This window comes from Megalops cyprinoides, chromosome 17, assembly GCF_013368585.1.
Source record: "Megalops cyprinoides isolate fMegCyp1 chromosome 17, fMegCyp1.pri, whole genome shotgun sequence".
In the NCBI taxonomy this organism is placed as follows: domain Eukaryota; kingdom Metazoa; phylum Chordata; class Actinopteri; order Elopiformes; family Megalopidae; genus Megalops; species Megalops cyprinoides.
The window spans coordinates 11095802-11118047 of NC_050599.1; the positions used below are offsets into that span (position 1 = coordinate 11095802).

At 42.9% G+C, this 22246-nt stretch overlaps 1 protein-coding gene across 2 annotated transcripts in view; it reads right to left on the bottom strand.

Moving 5' to 3' along the window:
* Positions 1-22246, bottom strand: part of akap12b (A kinase (PRKA) anchor protein 12b) — a 46280-nt gene that overhangs the window by 12847 nt on the left and 11187 nt on the right. Inside the window, exon 2 of one of the 2 annotated variants that reach the window (XM_036549394.1) lies at positions 8224-8323. In XM_036549394.1, coding sequence (XP_036405287.1) covers positions 8224-8323 — 100 coding nt within the window. Of the gene's footprint in view, positions 1-1032; positions 1341-8223; positions 8324-22246 lie in introns of those variants that run through there. The other variant, XM_036549396.1, reaches the window with a different exon arrangement.

The following is a 22246-nucleotide window of genomic DNA, read 5'->3' on the forward strand; positions in this document are numbered from 1 at the left end:
CTCTGATCCTGGCATTTCTCTTTGGTCCCTGAAAGTGAACAGTGGGTCACTCCATACTCTACATACCATCATCTGTCACATTCAATTACATATTCAATACAGCATTTTGTCAGTTGGTAATTTGTTCCATACAGTTGCTTCAAGACTAACCTGGCTGATTCCAATTCTTACAAAATTGAGCAAGCTTTGAACGACAAAATGTTGTTTTATGTGTCCTGGTCAAATATTTGTTTCTGCTGTTGTAAAAATCAGTTTCTATTTATCTTCTTAACAGATATGTCACTGAAATGTATGGAATGCACATATAGCTTAATCTGGAGCAGCTGTTGGAGTGAAATGATAAAGGTTATGAATGGTCTTTCATGTTTCCCTTCAACTGGAAATGGGAGTGACGCTGCCTAGAAAGCACGACTAACAACATCCACTTTCTACTTTCAGATAAAAATGCTTATGTGGTTATTATAAAGTTATAAAGCTTATATCCCACTGCAATCTATTCTACCTAGTTTGTTCAATCACTGCAAAAACCTCAAAAGTCTAATTAAAACTTAATCTTTAGCCATTATTCAGACATAAGGTGTAAAAACAATCAATTACAAGAAGAAGTTGCATTAATCAATGAAATAGTTCTGACAAAATGTGATTTCAGTAATACTGTATATACTGTACCTTTATATCACAAGCTACATTTACAAAAGAGCTGCCTCAAGCCACATTATCAACCACACCCGCAAAACAACAATGCCACAGGGTACATTCCATTGCCCAAGGGATACAACCACGAGCTTCACATTAACATCCCAAATATTCAATTATTATCAAATAACTTTTTAAAGATACCTCTAACATGATATATCTGCTATGAAACAACAAAAAATATTTTCCTGAACAATCCTAATTTTCTTTCAGTTGCTATGGAAAGATCACATTCCACTAATATGATTTTAAGCACTTTCAAGAACTTTTGCCACTGTCACAAACATCACCACTACAAGTATATGAAAAATAATTAAGCTCTGCTGAAATGCTTACCTGTGAGAGTTATCGTTCCCAGCATTTGAAATTGTGAAATTTCTTTCCTCCAAAGTTTCACACAAAAAATGAGGAATTCAAAAGAAAAGCTTCTAAGGCAGCAGAGTCTTTGCTCAGGTGAATTCACAGGTCACTCTTTAGAAAAAATGGTTCTGTCTCACCGCACAAACTGCGGTAGCTCCTGTTACAAACTTTGTCCACCCCAAGTCGGTGAACTCTGTAGTGGGCAGGAAGAGGCTTCCACCAGAGCAGCTAGTGTTCTGAGGACTGAGGCAGCCTACAGGCACATTTCTACAGTCACTTTGACTGACAAACTTCTCTGCTAGGAACCCCTCAGCTGTTCTCTTCCGTTGAAAATGAGGGCAAGAAGTTTCCCTTTTCCCTCCCCCTCCCTCTCCCTCTCCCTCTCTCCGCGGCAAGATGACAAAGCTTATCATGTGATGCATTTGGGGCAGCCCACCCCCTTCCCTTCCCTCCCATTGTGTCTCTCCAGACCCCATGCAGTTTGGAAGCCCACTTTCTGCTGGGAGCCTTGCTAATACTTTATTAAAGACAGATCTCTTAGGAGGGGTTGCTGCACCCTGTGTCCTTAAAAGTCAGCTGAGGGAATGTCTGAGCTTCTCTCTTTAGCACTGTCAGAGTGGATAACCTTTGTAAATCTTACATGTCTTATGTTCTAAATCATATAACACCACTTGCAACCCCAGATTCCTACAACTTTTATTTGAACTCACAGATGGCCCCTGAATGCCTGAAATTTTATGAATAACTTCATCCCAAATAATAATGAAAATGATAATGTTCATGTCTGTGGGTAGTAGGCAATTTTATATAAACTATTTGTTCATTCTAAATGAGAGCACAGCTGGTTACATACAAACCATTAAACCAGATTTTTGAAGGAATGTAGGTAATTCCCAGACAAACATCAGTTAATCAGGGCCTTCACACCTTTGCATTGTTCTGGTAAAATATGCTAATTCACAGCAGTGCCCTCCCAAGTGGATGATAATCCAATTCTGTCTGGAAGCCAAAGCAATCAACATTCTGCATATTTCAAGGTGGATTTTGTGGGTTGTATGGGGATTGAAACACACACAGTAACATTCTGAGTTTTTCAAAATCCTGATTTCATTTGAGCTTAATTAGCTGAAAATCAGTTAACTTAATGTTTCAAACGATCACTAATGATATGTTGGGCTGTGCAGTTTGCTCCACGGTTAAATTCAAGGATTATAAGGAAACTTTGGATAAAAATGTAAATCATCCACTTTTAAAAAGGCCCTTCCCTCAGCTTGCTCATTTCTATACATTGTGCCCTATTTGTCTTGTATTAAATTCATTCACAAAATGAATGGGTGGCTTCAGAGTTCCCATCCCCTCAGCAACCACAAGGTGGGGGAGGGGTGCTCAGAATCTCAGACACTATCAAGAACCTCCATTCAGTTTGAGAGGGAAGTGGGGATGGCATTTAACCGAGGAAAAACAGACTCTATATGTTAGTGTAATGTGGCTTTCCTAAAAAGTCTGGGCTTCAGCCAACACAATAAAGGAAATGTTTAAATAAGACATACTTACTCTAAGCCTGCTGTATTAAGTCTACATTCTAGCCTTTCCTGGAAGGACTAGGGTTGGTTGGGTGGGGGGGTGGGGGGTGGGGGGGGGGGCCAATACATGGCTCTATGGTATTTCCCAGAATTTGTTAATTTACATATGGGGACTAACCAAAGCAAATCAGTGTCTTTCAGGAATTTACATCCCTACCTATCTATCTATGTGAAACAACCAAAGCAACCCACAACAAGCATTTAAACAGATGTGACACTGCACAATGCCGTGGGTCAGAGTAACCCTCACTCCTCCTAATTGTGCCCCGGAGTTCCGGTCACTGGAACAGACTGTCTGAATTCTGCAGGGCGGGGAGTGAGACAGAAGAACGGCTCACCAGGAATTTTGATTAGATCCTCTGGTGATCGAGCTTCCGACAAGATAACTTCAGCACACTTGTTATACTGTCGCTCCGAGCTGCGTGAATCACTTCTGTCGTAATCTCATGCACATAGCTGCGCGTCGGCACACATAAACAATGCTATCTCAGGCATCATACACGACCCCCGCTGGAATGTGGAGGCAGGTCCTTAGAGCTTGGGGAGGGGGGTTGCGTCACTGCACAAATGCTACGCTACTCCCTGCACGAGCGGTCAGAGTCAGGAAGATGGTGTGAAAATAATTGCAGGAAGGGGAAATGAGTCCTCTGTACATATCAAACAGCAAATCAGAGCCCTTCCATATACAGGAGAAAGGAAGAGAAATGCACGACAGGAAAGCAGTCAGCCCGGGCCAACATGGCTTACTCTCCCACTTCCTGGAGACACGTCACACGTTCAACATGTTCTGCTAATTTTTTCAGTTTTGGTAAGGAAAGTGGTAGAATGACCAGGAAATCAAGTGGTAGAATGACCAGGAAAGGTATGATGTCATTGCACAAATAGCTGCCTTCATTTATTATTTGGCAGGGCAGCTTTGCCCATCACTCTGATTTTGGCTTTACAACCATTTGCATGGTAAATGGTTAGCTGTTTTATTGAATACATTAAAATAATTATTTCTTGTTCAGCAATGAAGTATCACTGATCTTGCTCCATTTTTAAACAGCAGGGAATGTCCAGAAATTGTAACATTTACACTGTAGAGTGAAGCCTGAAAGTGTAATATAGCCTTCAAGGCCTACATAAAATCACTTGAGATTCTTATTACTTCAGACAAATGGCGTCACAAATCCACCTTGTCATGAGAAGATATTAATACTGTTAAATGATTATACAGGCTTTAGGGAGGCTAAATAACAATGCGTGTAGCTATTCTTTTTCTCAGAAAGAACTTAAATTTCTGCTGAGAGGTGCAACCTACTTAATACCAAGAAAACACAGAACAATTTTTGAAAATCATGAGGCAAGCTTATGTGACGTCCTGCCAGCAGCCAACAAAAAATTACCATTCAGCACATTAAGTTTATTTAGAAGTCAAGTGTTTACCTGATGCACTGTTCATATGGCACTGAATGGCTGGGAAATCACAGCCGAAATTAGAGTAGATGACACTACAACTCTACTCCACTTTCTAACAAATGTAGTGTGTCAGCCCTAACTCCAGTGTTTCCACAGAAGCAAAATGGTAGCTAACTCCTGCTCTGTTTAAAACTGTGTGGTGTTTCAGGATGATGTTCAGTGATTCTAACAACACTTGGACCATTCTACAGCTCATTCTCGAGCTCCGGTCTGCAGGTAGGTCCCTCAGAGATTAACAGCAAACACAAGGGAATACGCCAGTGGACATGCAGGCCCTCACATCCCTAGGCAGTTCCCACGCCATTCAAAGGGGTGGAGATTATGGGAAATGATTCTGATGCATGTGCAGACAGTACAGATTCACAAGCATCTTATCGGGGGGGGGGTTTGACTGGGGAGTGGGAGAGCGGGGGCACATGACAGTGACTCAGATTACTGAGAGAACATGACCATAACATATTGAGCCATATCATAAGGATTTTTCCTGATATTCACTTTCTGAACCTAATACAAGAAAAAAAAACTCACATTTATTTATTTTTTTGCAGGCAACCACTTTCAATGACACAACTAGCAGATTAATGTCAGATGGATGTCAGATGTTAGAGTTCCCTTCAGCAGCAGTTTTGAGAAAATTCTCTCAAATCTACTACTACCACTTGAGAACCCTGGGAATTTTCCTTAGAAAAGCTATGCCTTGCCATTTTTAATACTGATAACAGCTTTTGGTGAATACACTATTTGTTTGGAACAAACAGATGTTTGTTATCCAAAGACTGCTGCTCTGCCAAACCTCTTACCTCCATTTCAGGAATAACAAGACTGAGCATATACTAACAGGACACAGCATCTTGGGTGGACCACATTAATTACCCTGTACAGCATGAAGCACATATTGGCAACACTGAGACAATTACAAAAGTGAGAAAGAAAAGTCCCTTCCAAACGGATGATGGAACATTTTGGCAACACTCTGGAACGCTCTGGCAAAGTGCTTGTAGTCCGTCCCACTGCAGTGCTGAGAGACTCACTGACGGGGAACACACACATACACGCACCGAGTCACAATCCCCTGTGCACACACGCATCCACACACACACGCACACACACACAGTTGCATATACACTGTCTCACACATATACATGTATACACATATATACTCATACACGTGTGCACACATACAGAGACACACATGCACCCACATATTCACAGACAGATATGCTTGTACACAAACAGCTAGACATATAGGCATACACACCCACACACACACACACGCACCAATACTCACACGCACACACACCCACAAACACACACACACACACACACACACACACACACACACACACACACACACACACACTTCCTCCCAGCGAACTTGATCTGTCTTCTGAACTTCCAGCTGGGACAGAGAGACTTGCCTTTTTCCAGAGAATTAGATCAGCCATTATCTCACGCAGTGTGCCTGGCTGCCGGTCCCCACCTCACCCCCTCAAAGCCCACTCGATGCTGATCAGGAATGGTCACTTATCCAGCCGGGGCCGTCGTGCTAAGCTCTCTAAACCATGTGGGAGAGCCATGACACGCGAGTGCGGCATCTGACGGGCAGCGCCATGGGCTCAGAGCCTTGCTGAAAGGGATCAATTACGGAAAATGTGAAAAATATGTTCGATTTTTTGGAACATTCCCCATCCACCCACCAGCTCCCAACTGGCTGTCCATGGGGCATTACCCAATACAATATGATTAACTCTTTGGCAATGTTGAAAGAATCTTGCAATGCCTGTATTTCTTTCTATTCATTATTTATTTGCTTAACAGATGCCCTCACATACTGGTGCATTTAGCTGTTACAGGGGCTAAAAGAACCCTGCTCTACCACTGGATCACACTGTGCCCATTTGTGTGAGGTGTACAACTGATGCTAAATAATTCAGTTTCATTGCTGCTCATGACTGACTGGCTCTGCTCTGTGAGTTTGGTGAAGAAGCTGTTTACCTGATGGTCAAACTGAACCTGAGACAGTAAGGAGAATACTGCCCTCCTAAACCACTCCATCTTTTCTTCCTTTAGGGAAACACCATTTAAAATAGGGGTTTTTGTTGAAATTCTCTCTCCCTCCAGTTTTAAAGCAGCTGCAACAGTGGGCCTCATAATGACTCGGATTCTCAGGAGTCTTCAAACCTCTGTGCAACAAATCGGTTTTGATCCTGGTCCAAAGTTATCAGAGGAGTTTCCCCTCCTGCTCTGTAGCAATGTGTGTGTGTCTTATCTGCCCAGAGCGGAGGTGAAACAGGCTGCTGGACCACCTCCCGAGCTGGAACAAAGGGGCCCAGGGGCAGGGGGGAGAAGTGATGGTCTCCCTGGGGCTGGCTGCTTCACGTCTGGGCCCGCTGGTCACCCTCGCACCATCGCATAGATAAAAGCAGAAAGGGCTTGCTGGGAGCTGGCCACTGTGTTTGCCTGTGGGAGGTGCAGCCGGCCCGCCGGTTTGTCTGCTGCATGACCCCCCCCCCCCCCCAACACACATACCCCACCCCCCAACTCCCGCTCCTCTCCCACAGTCTCAGTCCTCATTCCACCCAAACCGTGATAAGGAGCAGATCTCAGAGCAGCATAAACACTAGTCTCCTCCTGAGAAAGATTTATTTACGATAAGCTTTGCGTGGTAAATCAGATCTGAGCTTCTTCTCACCCCTGTTGATACCTGCAAATCACGATGCACTGAAAGCAGGCCAGATTCACCCTGTCTGTTTATAGTCCTTAACAAACATTTCTCTTTCTAATAAATACATAGACACAGTGTAAACACCAACTCTGTTTGCTATCTACATGATCCTGCTCCCTGGCTCTTCAGAGTTTAAAACTGAAATACCTTTCCCTGTGTCCTACTTCAACCTCCTGAGGACAATGTTATGTCTTTCAAGCTGTTTACTGATGACCATCAAATGGTTTTTCCGACTTGGTTCATGATTGTTTACACAAACTTCTTGAGAATGAACAAATCTTTACTTTTGCAACAGACAGATATGAGGTGGAATACTCCTTTATATTACATCACAGCATTTTTTTGATCCTGAAGGCATAAGCAGTTATTGTGTGGTGTTTAAATATCTAAGGAGGACATCCAATAAAAGCTGTAGCTAGACAAAGGCTTAAGGTTTACAATGCTGTTCATAAACTATGTCCCATTTCATAACACATGCATCTGCAGTGGGGTCCTATGGACATCTCCCACATGTCATATTTCTTTGTTTTGAAGTTGTATAGAATTACACTACATTCTCTTCAAATAGACAAATAATGCAGGGTAAATATTTTCAGAGGGAAATGCCTCACCCTCCCAGTTAAGGAACCTGGGTAAAAACCAAAAGAAAATAAACACCACAAATGCAGAGCTGCCATTGGAGGATTTTTGGCCTAAGCTGCGCGTGACGCATGTCTCCCAGGGAAACGCTGAGAGATTGCACAACCAGCACAGTGAAGGGAGAGTTCCTTCAGCATTGACATCTCTATGTACATGTGTACTTGCAGTGCTATGCATATATGTATATGGATTGTCTGTTTCTAGTCTACACACATATGAGGCAAACACAGAATAAAACAAGCTTAAGTACTCATACCAATATGCTTGAAGCTTAGAGCTAACAATTTGGGCAAAAATTGCAAAGGACCAATTCACACTAAATAATTATGGAAACATTAGATAGTATTTAATTGAAAATTTGTTCTTGAAGTAATGTGGCCCAAATGGTTAGTTGTGAATTGGCATCAAAGTGATCAGTATTCTTTCACACTAAAAACACTTTTTTGGCAGTCATTAAGAGATCCCATGAAATGTAAAAGATGGCCTCTCATGACTCAGCGAGAAGAGTATTGTCAAGGCCCCATTCAAAGGTGGCAAACAAAGGGATTTGGGATAGGAGTTAAAGATCTCAGACTGGGTGATTTAGAAGCATTTGTGAGCATCTGAGTGGCCACAGGGATTAAGTGAAGATCAGATGGCATTCCATACACACGTGCTTCAGGAGATCTGTCAGGGGCCTCTGTCAGATTCCCATCTACTGACTGCACAGCCATGGAGATGGGAGGTCTACCACACACACACACACACACACATACACACCTTCTGCCAGGACTGTCTCTTCAGTCTGGCCATTGAACTCTCCCGTCTGGTCATCAGCACTCCCATTCAGACTGGAAATCTGGCCGTTCTTCTGCAGGAGCTGGGGGAAACACAGAAACCGCATTATGAATAACATACACTGCAGTAACAGGTTGTATTAATGTCTGCTTATGGCTACTATACATACGGCCTATGTCAAGATACAGACAAGTGGAAGTTTTGATCGGAAGTAAAAGCTTTGATCATTTTCAAAGCTGAGATTATCATCAGCATCAAGATGGATACAAATATTTGTGTGAATATTTGTAATTTTTCAGGTGGAAGGTGTGAAATGCACACACCAGAAGACTTTAGATTTACATTAAAGTTAACATTTGAAGATACTTCAGGAAATTTTAACATTTAGGTTTGATTTTTGGAACAGATGTTTTAAAGAGGTGTGTCCCTTACCATATGAATGGCATATTAAACATTGTGCACAAGCCTTCAGTTTTTAATCTCTAAATGATGTCCCATTATGTCCAATACATGGCACTGACACAGATAAATGCATTCTCCAGAGACAGATACTGAAGTTCTTAAAGCAGCTGTAGGCCTCTTGAAAACTTTCTTCATATAAGAGACACAAAACAGTCCAGCTCGCCTACACACACACAAAAAAAAAACACTTTTATTTTATTTTACATTGACACAATTTTTTTGACAGAACATCTGGCTCAGTGAAAAGAGCATGTAGTATTTATTTACTGACAGTTCCTCTAGGAAGATAAAACCTCAACAAACCTATAATTACTCACAGTGGAGTCTCTTTGCTCTACTGTTTTGGCAATTACAATGCCTCAGACCACAAAACAAAGAGTGCATGCATAGGTATTGTCTGGCAGGATGAAAGAAATAGATACTCATCTCCACAAGTTATATCCTTCAAACAAATGGGTCCATCTAATACCCTGTGTACCAAGTCTTCCTCGGGAGACCCTTAAAAGCTGTCTGTTGTAAAGCTTTCTTTTTTAATTAAGACTTTTAGATACGTGAATGCCACGCATGTGCGCACACACACGCTGTGGGGAAAAATGACATTTATTTGTGTCTGCACGCACTTTGCTATGTGAGGGACGCTTAATTTTTACACTGAGAGATTAAAAGCATCCAGGACCTGCTACACATCTTATGAGACAGGTCCACTAGCATCCGGGGCCACGCAAGGAACAGTAAACATTTGCAGAGATGATCTGTGCTGGAAATGAGAACAAAGGCGTGTATTGGATCAATGATGACAGGCAGGGGGCCTGTTGCAGCCCCGCCCCCCAGAGCCCACTCTGCCAGCGTGAGTCATTTCCCACTAACCTTGGACGCCAATTGATTTCGGATTTCAGTTTAACCCCCCTTTTAGTCTCTGTTTTTAGTCTCCTCGGCATCCAGACTCCCACCTCAGCCACTCAGAATACCCTAATGACAGGGCAGGAAGTGTGAAGACGATGGTGTACTTGCACATGTCACGTGCACACCACGAAGAGCACCATTATCAGGTCATGCAATGGAAATAATAAGAGTTAATGTAGGCTGAGTCAATTGAGTTGAGGTACAGTGCATGCCATGGTTTTTCTACCTTCCCTTACAAAAGAGCAGGACAGTATTCACACCACAGGACAAACATTTTTGCCGTCTCCTGGGTGTAATTAATGAGTGTTTGGGGCCTTGATGAGGTCTGATAATAAGTCAGCAGGTGTCCCTTTGACTCCCCGTGACCTCACCCCTCTGGCCCATCTCATGACTGTCATTCCCATCATTCCACACTCACAATCCATGCCCCCTTCCCAGAATTCCTCATGCCAAGGCAAAAAAAATCCCCTTGGGCCCTTCTCGCTGCCTCATCTGTCCTTTGCCCCAGCAGTCCCATGGCATACCACCCTTATCACACCTCTTAAAATAGTCCAGGCCCTATTCTCCTTAGGGACTATCCCTACTACTACTATATAAAAATGCCATTTCACATTCCGATGAAATGCACACTTAACAGCCAGAGTCTCTTCCCTCAAAGGCGGCATGGAAACATTCAGTCAATGACGTCCGCTCTTCATCATAAAAAAATAAATAAATAATAATCTGCCTTGGCATTTTTCACAAGATTACGATGTTATTGTTATTTTTTTAAATGAAAAAAAAATCATAGTGAACACTATGACTGACAAACCCTTAAGCTATGTGTTTTGTCACAGGATATCAGGTCATTAGCACATTGGACAAACATCTCTGGAATGTGATGGCATAAAGGGACTGGGGTAAGAGCCTTAATCTAATAACCTTCAAATTTTCTTTAAAACACAAAGCTGGAAAAGGCTCAAACTGATAGCTGGGAAGTCACCTGGAGTGGTCTCCTTCCACAGTGCATATAAACGGTCGTATAGAATGAGAGGGAAGGTGGAGTTAAAAAATGATATGGCAACCCGAATCCATGCTCTGTGTGTGTGTGTGCGCGCATGGGTGCTTGCCCATGTGAGTGTGGCTATGCACAGATGGATACTTTGAGATCAAATATTTGGCACAGGACAGATACATTGTTAAACTGAAGGAACACACTGCCAGATGTGCTTAGTTTATATTGCATTATCAAGCTTTCTGTGCAGTTGGAGAGTGGAGGAGGCTCATGCAAATGCCTTGGCTCTGACTGTAAGCAGAAAGGGGCTTTCAATGATTAGACAGAGAAAGAGGTGCTGCATCTGGGGAAAAAAGAAACTTTTCAGAGGGTAGTAACATCTGCTCTGACAGCCAAGAAAAATGTGTTATGAGAAGAGCTCTTGTGAGGATAAGACCTTCTGAACCTTTACATAAAACATACACATGAAGTGTTGCATGTCATTTCATAAACTACAGACAATTGTGTATTTGCCAATGAGAATTTATCCATATTATTTTACTAAATGCACCTCGAACAGGAGTCTTATGTTTTCATTTGTTGTTTAGCATCTTGATAAAAGAATCAAAGTTCCTCTTTTGCAACATAATGGTCCACTGTGAATTACAAGCACAAGGGGGTGACCTGTTTTGCAATTATACATTTTAGTCTTGTCTCTCATAGTCTAAGCAAATTGCACCATTTCCTCTGTACTCTGCATGAGATTGTTATTCCACCGTGGTCTCTGTCAGATCCAAATGCTGTTACACCCATTTGTGGCACTCACTGACTTTTGAAAATGAGGTCCAGATTCAAATCTCTCTCTCACACATAAACACAAGCATACACAAACACACAAAACACACGAACACACGTACACATACATGTACCATGCTCACACGCCCACACACACACTCACACGCATACTGCAGTGAAAGAAAATGTGCCAATTACCATCAGTGCATCCCTGCTTCCACCCAGGCCACCTTCAGACCTGAGACACAGACTGGGACAGCACTGACCAGCACTTTACATGAATATTCAATACCTCTATGCCAGCTGACCTTGATCCTCAACAAACCCAGGTCCGGTTTCTGCATCCTAAAGACACAGTAACACCTCCTCCTGACCAGCATCCAGGAAAGAGCTATTTGGCTACTAGTACCTGCCCTGGGCACAGTATCACTCAGTATGTAAGGGGTGATCACAACAACAATCACAAGTTACTGTAACATTCCACTATAACAAAACGGCAGAATACATATCCCACCCCACTGAAGAAAAACATATGCTATAATTATGCATCTGAGTATGATGATCTTCCAACAAGAAAGTTTTTTTCTTAAGATTTTTTTCCCCTTACAAACAGCTCTGTAAAATTATGTCTTGGGATTAGGGGTGGGGGTTTGGGAGGGGGGGGTATAATAGAGCTGAGGGTGGGTGTACGTGCGTGCCTGCATGTGTGCACATGGGTATGTGTACTACATATGCGCACATGTGTGCGTGCGTGCGTGCATGTTTCCCGTAATTCAGCTAGATGACTGTCCAGGACCTGGCAGAGGACCCACAATTACAGTGAGACACACAGCAACTCTTGACTTCAGACTTTGCTCTGGTTAATCAGTCAATCCCAGAAGAAAGTCAAAATAAGGAAACAGAGAACGCATTCTGATGATTACACATGCCCCCCCCCCCAGCCGACTACGTTGGGTTGCTTTACCAAAAAACCTGCTCCTTGTGCTGTTGCTCACTCAGCTTCTTGTTTGGACAACCCTTCACAAAATGAGCACTTTGTTCTTCACAACACGGTGTCTATAGGACGTGTCATGTGTGACTGTGTACTCCTGCAGAGGTTTGCAGGTAGGTGCTAGGGCCTGGGCCTGGCCCCCCGGGGTGATACACAGCAGAACAGAACATGCCGGCTGCAGATGCTGCGCGCTTTGTAAATTCAGCACATGGGACTCGAGCACCTGCAGGGAGAGCTGTCCTCACTTCTCAGATGGCCGGCAGCCAACGCCTCACCATCACAGAGCAAAGCTGTGTGGACAGAGCCGAGGCTAATATGTTTCTCTTCCCCGCTGCTGCTTTTAACCCTTCGCTGACCGACACAGGGCTGCAGCACGCCGGGTGGAGTGGCAAAGCCATTTAGCAGTGGGTATCTGTGTTGTTTTCAGCTGTAACTTTTTCAAGCTCCCTTATTTAAGTGAACCTCATAACACATAACCTCCAGGTGATGTCAACAAGTACTAGAAAATGAATTCTGGGGGGACAATTCGATGTTCCAAGTCCATGCTGGTTCAAACGATCTAGAAAGGTAAATTTCAAGCTATTTGACACTGTATGTCCAAGCAAACACTTTAATCTTACTTGTCTCGTAGAGCCACCACCTTTTAAGGGAAGATCCTAAATATAAGTACTAAGGAGAGCACATGACAATTTCAAGTTAAATGAAAAACAAGAGACAATCTTATATATCATGCACACTGGCACACATGCGCATATATGGATCTCCACTACAAACCAAAATTGTTATCACTCTGTAATTATCAGATTATACAAATCTCTATTAAACATAGAAAGGTGCGCTGACAAATCAAGGCATGACTATTTTGAGAAGAGCAGATTTGGGAAGGATTTGCTCAGGATGTCTTGTTAACAAAAACACTACAAGTCTGTTCCCTCCTCTTATACAGTGCTCTCCTCACTGCACCGTGTGACCCCCTTGTTATTTTAGGGCAGCGGCACCAGGGTGTTGTCCCCCGCCTCGCAAATCAGTCCGCGGAGCGGCGGCTAAATGATTTACACACTGTTATAAACTGGGGTCTGGCCAGCAGCTGTCTGCTCATCTCATTACTGCTCTTCATGTACTGACCACACCCACTGCAAACCGACAGGCACCTGACTCCCAGACCACACTGGACATCCCCAGCTGCGACCTCCCGCGGGGCACGTCGTTTTTACAGTAGGAACTGTGGTGGATGGGCCAGATTTTAATATTATGATGGCCTCTCAAGAAGGTTATTTTTGGTGAGGGAACGTGTGCAGTGCGGCTGCAGTTAGTTCAAGTGCGGCCACGTTTACTTGTCCAAACACGTTTTATTGACCCCTTCTGTTTTTTTTTTTTTTTTTTAGATGACTCAACGCAACATCCTTGAAGAGGTCTAAAGTAGAGTAGAAATGGATGTCAACAGAAAAACAGAGATCCTCTGTTTCTGTCTTCATCTAGCCCTGATTTCACTTAAATCTTGCTCTGAAAATGAAAACGCAAAAGGGTCTGCAAAAGAGTAATGACACCATTCCTCAGTTAATTCCAGGAGGATTACCGCAAGGGGATTCGAGTCCCGAAGATTAAACTAGACAGTAGAAGGTCTGGAAAATCCCCAGGTGGCAGTCCCTGACTATTAACCCCTGTGACCTCAGGGTAGTAATGTGGAATTTTCAGGGCAGAGGAAATGCTGGAGCAGTCTGTCTATCTAACTATCCATCAGGTCATTTGATAGGACCTTAATGGGTCGCTTCATATGAAATCAATCACCTAAATACCCAACGTCTGTGATTTCAGCGCACACATATATTAGCTCTCGGGAGGACATGTTTAAAGCATTGTTTTAGCCTTCTGCGACCTCGCATTCACAGCGCGACCATCATCATCAAAGCCTGAATTGACCCCGCTCAACCCGAACATCATCACCTAGGTCATGATTAACGTGAAAAACATGTTTAAGCATCATTTAAGTGCCCGCTTGTTGAAACTTCCACAAAGAGCACCAAGGTTCCATGACCTTTGATGTAAACCCCCAATGTCAAGTCATGTGACCTCGGGCTTTTTTTCTGCCTTTCAGGCAGTGCGGCCACTACCACCATGGGCGGGAGAACTGCTCTGTGTATCTCCCTGGAAGCACCACTGCTGTTCCCATGCATGACTGAGAAAACATGGACTTTAAATTAACTACAGCAATGCTCAATAAAAGATTGCACACTCGTAACAACAGTACGCAAGAACATTAGGATGCAATCCTAGTGGGAGAGCCCAATTGTTTCAATTAGTTCCTGCTGTTGAAGTTGCATTTTCTGTTTCATATGCTCATACGCTTTATTTATTCTTTGTTGTGGTAACAGTGCTACATGCACCCCAAGGCCCACCAGGAGCGGTATATCCTTCTTGACAGGCGCTGGCATGACAGAGGCCTGAAATTTCACAATCCCTCTTTCAATATTAACCAATAATCAATGATACAGCTCATTATTTCTAACAAAGCACAACATAATATATAAAAAGACGAGGAGGTAATCTTTTGGAGACCTAGCCCCATGAGCAAGTAAGAGTGAGTTTCGTCTCTATCTGCTTCTGCTAAAATACAATGCCAACTATGCAGTTCATTAACACCCACATGAAAAAGTGACCACTACTACTCCACACAGCCGCGGCCACAGAGTCACCACGGTAACACAGCTGGAGTAACGCCCCCCTGATAAGTGGTAGTGCGGGCTGCCTGACAGAGACTCATTATGGTCCCCCTGTTATTTACACATGCCAAACATAGTGTGAACCACGCGCACAGTGATTCCAACCAGGCGCATCCCCGTGATGTGGGTGGGTGCAGTGATAACGGAGAGAGAGCGGGCAAACGGTGATTTGCAACTAACCGTTGTCATTACGCTCTAATGTGAAGTCCCTGCAGTCCGCATGGCAGACAGCCCTCTTAGTTCCATTTCAGGTAATTTCATTATGCGGGGTCTGTTTGACGTTTAAGACGCTGTCTCAATTGTGCTGTCGGCACAGGCTGCATAACAAGCCTCTGCTGTGGAGGTCATTTTGAGCGTTAATTAGTTCCTGAGGCTCCTAAGATGGATGAACCTTACATATGCTTTGAAGGACCTTTCTAGAACCCCTCCCAGCCCCCCACACTCTCTACCAACCCCCACCCCAGTCCCAAAAGAAGGAGAAACATCAACTCACACTGAAAATGAGGTTGCCATAAGGCCTTCCAGTTCCTTTGGGATCCATCATTGACACGTTAGGCCTAAGATCGCATACATTCCCCCAGCCACAGCTGTCTCTCCAGCTATATATACTTCCCAGCATATATCTGTATATAATTTTATATATACTGAAGAGGGGTACGTGTCTGAATCCCAGCTGTCCAAGGACACACCATAGATCAGCTTACAGTCCCAAACACTTTATCTCTCATCTGTGGAATGCACTTGGACATCTCTACACTGAGTGTGAGTTTCCCCTTTGCTGGAGGGAGACACCAGACATTGTAAATTAGACTGTGTACTGTAACTATGAGAGCAAACAGCTGAGGGAAGACACAGGTGATGGAACCATGCAGGAGAAAACGATGGCCATCTCTTCCTGTCCTTCTCAGCGGGTCTCTGTCTCAGCCTCTGATCTGCACTGAATTTGAACAGAGCAAGCTCTGGCAGACATGGCTTCAAACCCTGCAGGAGCTACCAGGGAGCAGACACACTGTGGGTGCTCGCAGAGGGAGAGTTGTTGCCGTTTCTCACACTCATACCGACACTGTTCATTTCCATCTTCAGTGCCCTTCCCTTATTGACTTAACTTACTGAGTTATGTGTTCCGAAGGCCACGCTGTTCTCCTTTGGGCGACAAAAGCTCTTATTCAGTGTCAAAGTACAGCCTTCTAAATTCTCTTTATCAATTTAGAAATGCAATCATACAACTGATGCATTTTAAATTTGTAAAGAGTGTCAAAGAAACAAACTCACATTCTGACGTACGACAGAGGCCTGCTTATCTTCATACTGGACATAAAACAGTATTGAATATGCACAAGAATGCAGAAAGGATACAACTTCTTTATGGAGCTATTTCAGGCAAAGGAAATTCCTGTCAGCAACGCAGGACCAACAAAAAAAGAGAAGCAGAAGGTTTGAAGACAGTTTATGTTCAATAAACGTCTCATTTAAGAAATTGCCAGGATTGAAATGTCATTCCTGCTCCTGTGCTTCTGGCATGCCAGAACATTTTGATCCATTGCAACAGGATTGTATCAAATCCAATTCTATGCTTTCTCACAGTACTCTTTCCCCAGCTGAGCGATGAGGCCGAATTAGACAGAGGAGACAGGGCCTGTGGAAAAAACGGACCCTGCTTTCAGCAGTCTGGGTGACTCAATGCAACAGTGTGCACCTGTTGGGAGTCATGCAGGGGTGTTTGCAAATCTGAAGGGATTTCACAAGCACAAACCACTGTGGTCAGTCAGGCTCCAACTCCAGGAAACCCCCTACCACCCCCACCACCCCCACCCGCATAATAAACTCTTCTGCTAGCTATTCCCCTCAGTGTCAAAGCTTTGGCACCCCACTGGCGCTGCATTTGGACTGATGGCCACCCTCAGGAACTGTGGAGTGGAGATCAAAGTGTCCCCTGGTGCTCATTGCAGAGGCCACACTGATGGGGGGCAGGGCTCTGCATCAAGACGAAAAACAAACCAGGAAGGCCCACCACATTTCCCTGCTCTGCACCCCTTCTCAAAGTGCACTCATTGGCCCTGGCCTCTATCAAGGGACGCAAACTCCACAAACAAAATAACCCTCTTGCAACTCCTACCAACAGTTATGTAACACACGCTCACATTGATGCGCTCCTGAATGCTTCCAGGTTTCTCATGCCCGCTTTGACGCAGGTAGCGTAATTCGTTGCCCCTTCACGATAGCGACAGCGCATGTCATGCTTCAGAAAAATGCCAGGGAACATTTGATGAAAGGACACTGCCTTCCTGAAATTGGCCGGTCAGCGGTGATTCAATTTTCGACTTAAAGACGTACAAAATCGCAGACAAAAGCTACTTCATGTTAGATTCTCACATGCTGTGATTTTATTTTCTATTCCTAACAGCATTACTGGACATGTGACCAGCTTTAGCAATCAGCAAAAGCGTCTACATCCCCTCTCGTCTATGTCATTTTGACATCTCATTTGATTCATAAATATATTGCTTGAACAATGTGGCTTTGTTTCCTAAACTCAAAAACAGACCAGCCCAGATGACTGGGACACTGAAATCGCAGAGCCTGATCTGTGCACACAAGACACCTTAACAGAGAACACTATTCATTGATGGGTCGCAAAAACTAGATTAATTTAAAAAAATATCTTGCAAAAAGTTTTGCCATTTTTTTGTCTAATGAGTTTTACATTTTATATCAGTTTATATCCAACGTTTGCAGTGTGAAAAAGGCATTTAATTCAAGTGGTATGTTTTCTGAAGAAAAAGTTTGACTGCAAAAAACAAACATTTATCAATCTGCATTGTAATGGCGATTGACTTGGTATGTTCTTAGTAAGTACACCCAAACATTTTCCCAGACCTAACTTTCAAATACTTATTACTTTCCAGATATAGTAAATTCATATTAATTTCAAGCTCCATTCAGATGTATATCTTAAATGGAAAAAGCAAGCTCAATCACTCTAATTTTTCAGACAATAACAAAAATGTCTCCTTGAAAATCATAAAGATAGACACAGCGTGGGACTGCCAAAGTCCTGACAATGTCCAACTGAAGTTAAATTTGGACTTCTTGTTAAACATAAATAAATCAAGATTTTCCAATGATTTATTCAGCATTCAGCTCTGGTATGAGAGTGCACACAAATAGCTCCCACATCAAGCAAAACCACGAGAGAGACACATACTGTCTCAACTGCTGAGGAGGCCCAGGCCTGAGCCTAACTGCAATGTTTTTTGTCTTTAAAATTTAGTAAAAAGTTTTATGAAATATTAAGTATTTTTTTCAGGAGTTACACAACACCATGAATTTGGAGATGTCTGAAAAGAAAAAAAGCTGTGTGAGAATCTAAACAACTTAAATCTTGCTTATATTCACTGTAAGTAAGGATAAAGCATACTGGAATCCTATTTCAAGGATGAGGTAATCCATTCTATTACTTCTTCTATCCTAAGCAAGGCTTCAAGCCCAGGCAACATTCCTGTTATAAGAAATACCTGGTTCACTTGGTGCAGAGTACATGTGATTTGTTATTTGCTTTTGCGTCATGCTAATCCAAGTCAGCTCAGACTACTGGCATGAGCAGTGCTGGTTCATTTACAAGTGGTTTGTCGGCGGAGCTCAAAAGCTGCATAATTATGCCACTTCAGTGGGTCACAGCAGTAAAAACAGGACAGCAACAAAGATGAGAGGAAAGTCAGCACTGTCAAGACTGATCACAACAACCCAACATGGTAAAACGTAATATGATGCCCTTTTTTAGGGAGGAAAGCTACTACAAAACCCTGGACAGATGAAATCAAGGTAGTCATATCAATCTGGGTAGAAGGTACCATTCAGTATGGCAGCATGTGCTATAACTCAATTTGCAGGTAATGCAATGGAAAAGCAACAGTGCTGCATTGGGTGAGTCTGTTTTGCCCCTCTGGCTTGTGCCTGCCTGCTATCAGTTTTACAAAAGAAAATAAGTATTACAGCCCACACAGATGGATGTCTAGTTTCCACTACCCAGCTTTGGTAGTCTGTGTGCCATTCTAATCCTATGCATTAGGGCAGGCAGCATTTCACCTGTTCAAGTCTTATCTACTGCTCAAGTGCCACTGAGAATATGACAGTTTAACTTCCCTGCTGTCACCTACAGCTGTCTATATTGCCTCTGTTGATGAGGTGGACTGCATGCCAAATTTGTGCTGTCACTCACGAGTTGGTGGCAGAGGAATTAATCTCTCAAATTTAAATGGAAAAAGCAAGCTCATTCACTGCTTTTGTCTTTCCTGTGGCCAAGAGACCTCAAAGGAAGGTATCAGCAGATGATGCTCATTACACATGGATCTGATGTGCGGCTCAGGAGCTGAACAGTTTTGGTCCTACTATGAGCTGTCAGTATATGAGAAAGACTAAGCTACACAGTCAAAATTAACGTTTGAAAAAGACATTAAGGCAACTGTATCTTAGACAGGATAAACAGGCACACTTCTGCTTGTCTTGCCTGGGCTCAGAGCCAACCTACTTCCATATGCGGTGTGGCCAGCATACTGCTGGTCCCGCTCAATTTGTATTAAAAACGCCCTCGGCTCGCTTCACGTATAGCTGACCTAGAGCTAAGGCAGGTCAGTGGGAACACACAAAGAGCCTGAACTTGCCAAAAGAAAACATTCTCTCATTGTGCTTTGCAGGCTCAAAAAATGCACATGAAACCTCAATCCCATATGTCAGCAAAAGCATGCCATGATCCATTATCAACAGCATGGTTTCATCTGTTGGGACTGGGACAAATTTTCTGAGTCAGCGCAAACAATTTCAATTAGTTTTGCCACGAAATCTGATCAATTCGCAGGCTCCAGGCTGTGGAAGCGCCCATGAGGTTCTATCTCACGGCAGATCTGAAATCAGCGTACACAGTTTGACCACAGACTTTGCCATCTGATCCCCCCTCAGAGTTCAGGGCCCTGAGGCCTTCCAAAATAACAGCTTCTGGGAACATCTCAAGAGATGAATCACAATGTGTTTTGCAAGCAGAAGGATGAGCTCTGTCAGCCGCTGCTCCAAGCCAAGGCAGAGAGCAGAGCCTGACACACAGAATCAGTATAGCGGACTGCAGTAATAAAAAATACATGGTGGCCTCAGAAGGGAGCTGCTATTTTCCGTGTGTCTCTGCTGCTGCCTCATCCTGCTGCCGCAGTGGGGGTGATGCAGAGAAACGCAATGGAAGTCCGCTGTGACATCACCTGCCCTAGCTGCAAAGGATCCTGAAAGCCTAGCAACTGACTTTCTTATGGATACCCAGCTAAGAACTACACTTTATTCAAACATAAGAAGCTGGGGACAAGTTAGGAGTAACACTTAATTATGCCAATGACTTTGCTTACATTTCCTTGTCAGCCTGGTTTATATCAATGCAAAGGGTTTCTGAATCGATTTTCTATTATAGTTGTAATTACTCTTCAATGTACCCTAGGTCTGAACACTCACATTATAGATTTAGGAACCAAATAAACATCCACATACTTGCTGGAGACAACTATTTTTCCCAAACAACTCAACAATGGGGACAAACAGCAGATGACGTACACAATGACAAATACACTCAAAAATATAACAGAGAGAGATAGAAATGCCAACCTGTAATCTATTAATATTAATAAATATCAAATACAAATCTGGGACTAACCACCATGGAAAAGCAGCATCAACAGTCTTGAAGTCTCATGCCAGTCAACAAAAGTAACACACAGTTCTGGCATAAAAATTGCAGGGCAGAAAATGACTTAACAGCTAGACTGCTCTTTAGTAGTTGGTGACTTATTAAAATATTCATATTATCTCCCTGAGGGCACTCAAGAGAATTAACACTGCCATAAATACTGACTAGTACTCTTAAACAACATGCTGAAAATTATGTTTTGTATGTATATATAGTACATGATCCTTTTTGTAAGCAGACTAGAGTCCCCATGTTATATATCCCAAGCTCAATGTGACACGGCCAGACATGGCATCGGTAGGTCTTGTAGCTGACAGAAAACATCAGTGGCATTACTGTTAAGTAAAGAGTATCAAAACACTTCATGTTTTGTAGGAAATGTCCCCTTGCAAATTCATTACTGGGTAACCACTATGTAAATATATGTAATTTAAGTGCAATTACACACAGTGTATGATTTATTTAACAAGTAAAGTTAATAACTCTAACCCTTCCCTAACCCTAACCATAATTATACTTTTAACTCCAACACAATATAAACCTCACCCTAACAACGTACACCTGGAGAAAATACGCTTGCTCTTACTTCCAAGCAGTCTCCTGTTAGATAGATGACAGATAACAGGTACACTGCCTAATTAATATAAAATGCTGATCAGTGGGTTTGAAGCAGAGCATCATGTACACATTTGGTAGAAAACTTTATCATATATTAGGTGCTTCCACAATGAAGGAAAAATTGGAAAATCAGGATTGGACATAATGATGTAGATGACCACAGAGGTCAAACATTCCCTAGGGATGGTGGAACCGAACCTATTTAATTTCATGGCCTTATTAGTCAATAATGATTTGCAGTATTTCCCAAAGACCTATCTCAAGCCAATTGAGATATCCCATTCCTGCTGCACAGCTGAGCTCATCACGTTTGAAATGGAGGAAATCAATTTAATCTCCCTTCTCCTGAAACTGATCATCGGCAATCTGTCTTTTGGGGTAATGTGTGAGAATCTTTTGCTGCGTCAACTGGTCTTTCCAACTCTGTCCAGAGAAGGACCAGGGCCTGAGAGGAATTGCCCCTGCATCATGGTATCTACATGTTTTTTTTTTTAATTCATTCCATCCAAGTTTCATTGTAAAGGTCAGATCAGTGAGTTCTATCACTAACAAAGCCGTGTCTGCTGTGGCATACATGCAATACTGCCTCTCTAAAAACGAGCTAGCGGGAAATGCCAAGAGCTCGCCATTTAATAGACACTTGTCTCACCATTGCTGAACAGCTATAAACCACTGTGTCAATTAGATTTCAAGACAAATTAAAAGTGGGGAAGTTTCAAAGGAGATCTCTCCTAGACTACACTGAGCTATTGTGCTCATCCCTTTAAAAATATCTTTCTATTTTTACACATGAGGTCTAAAATTATTCAGCTTCCTGCTAT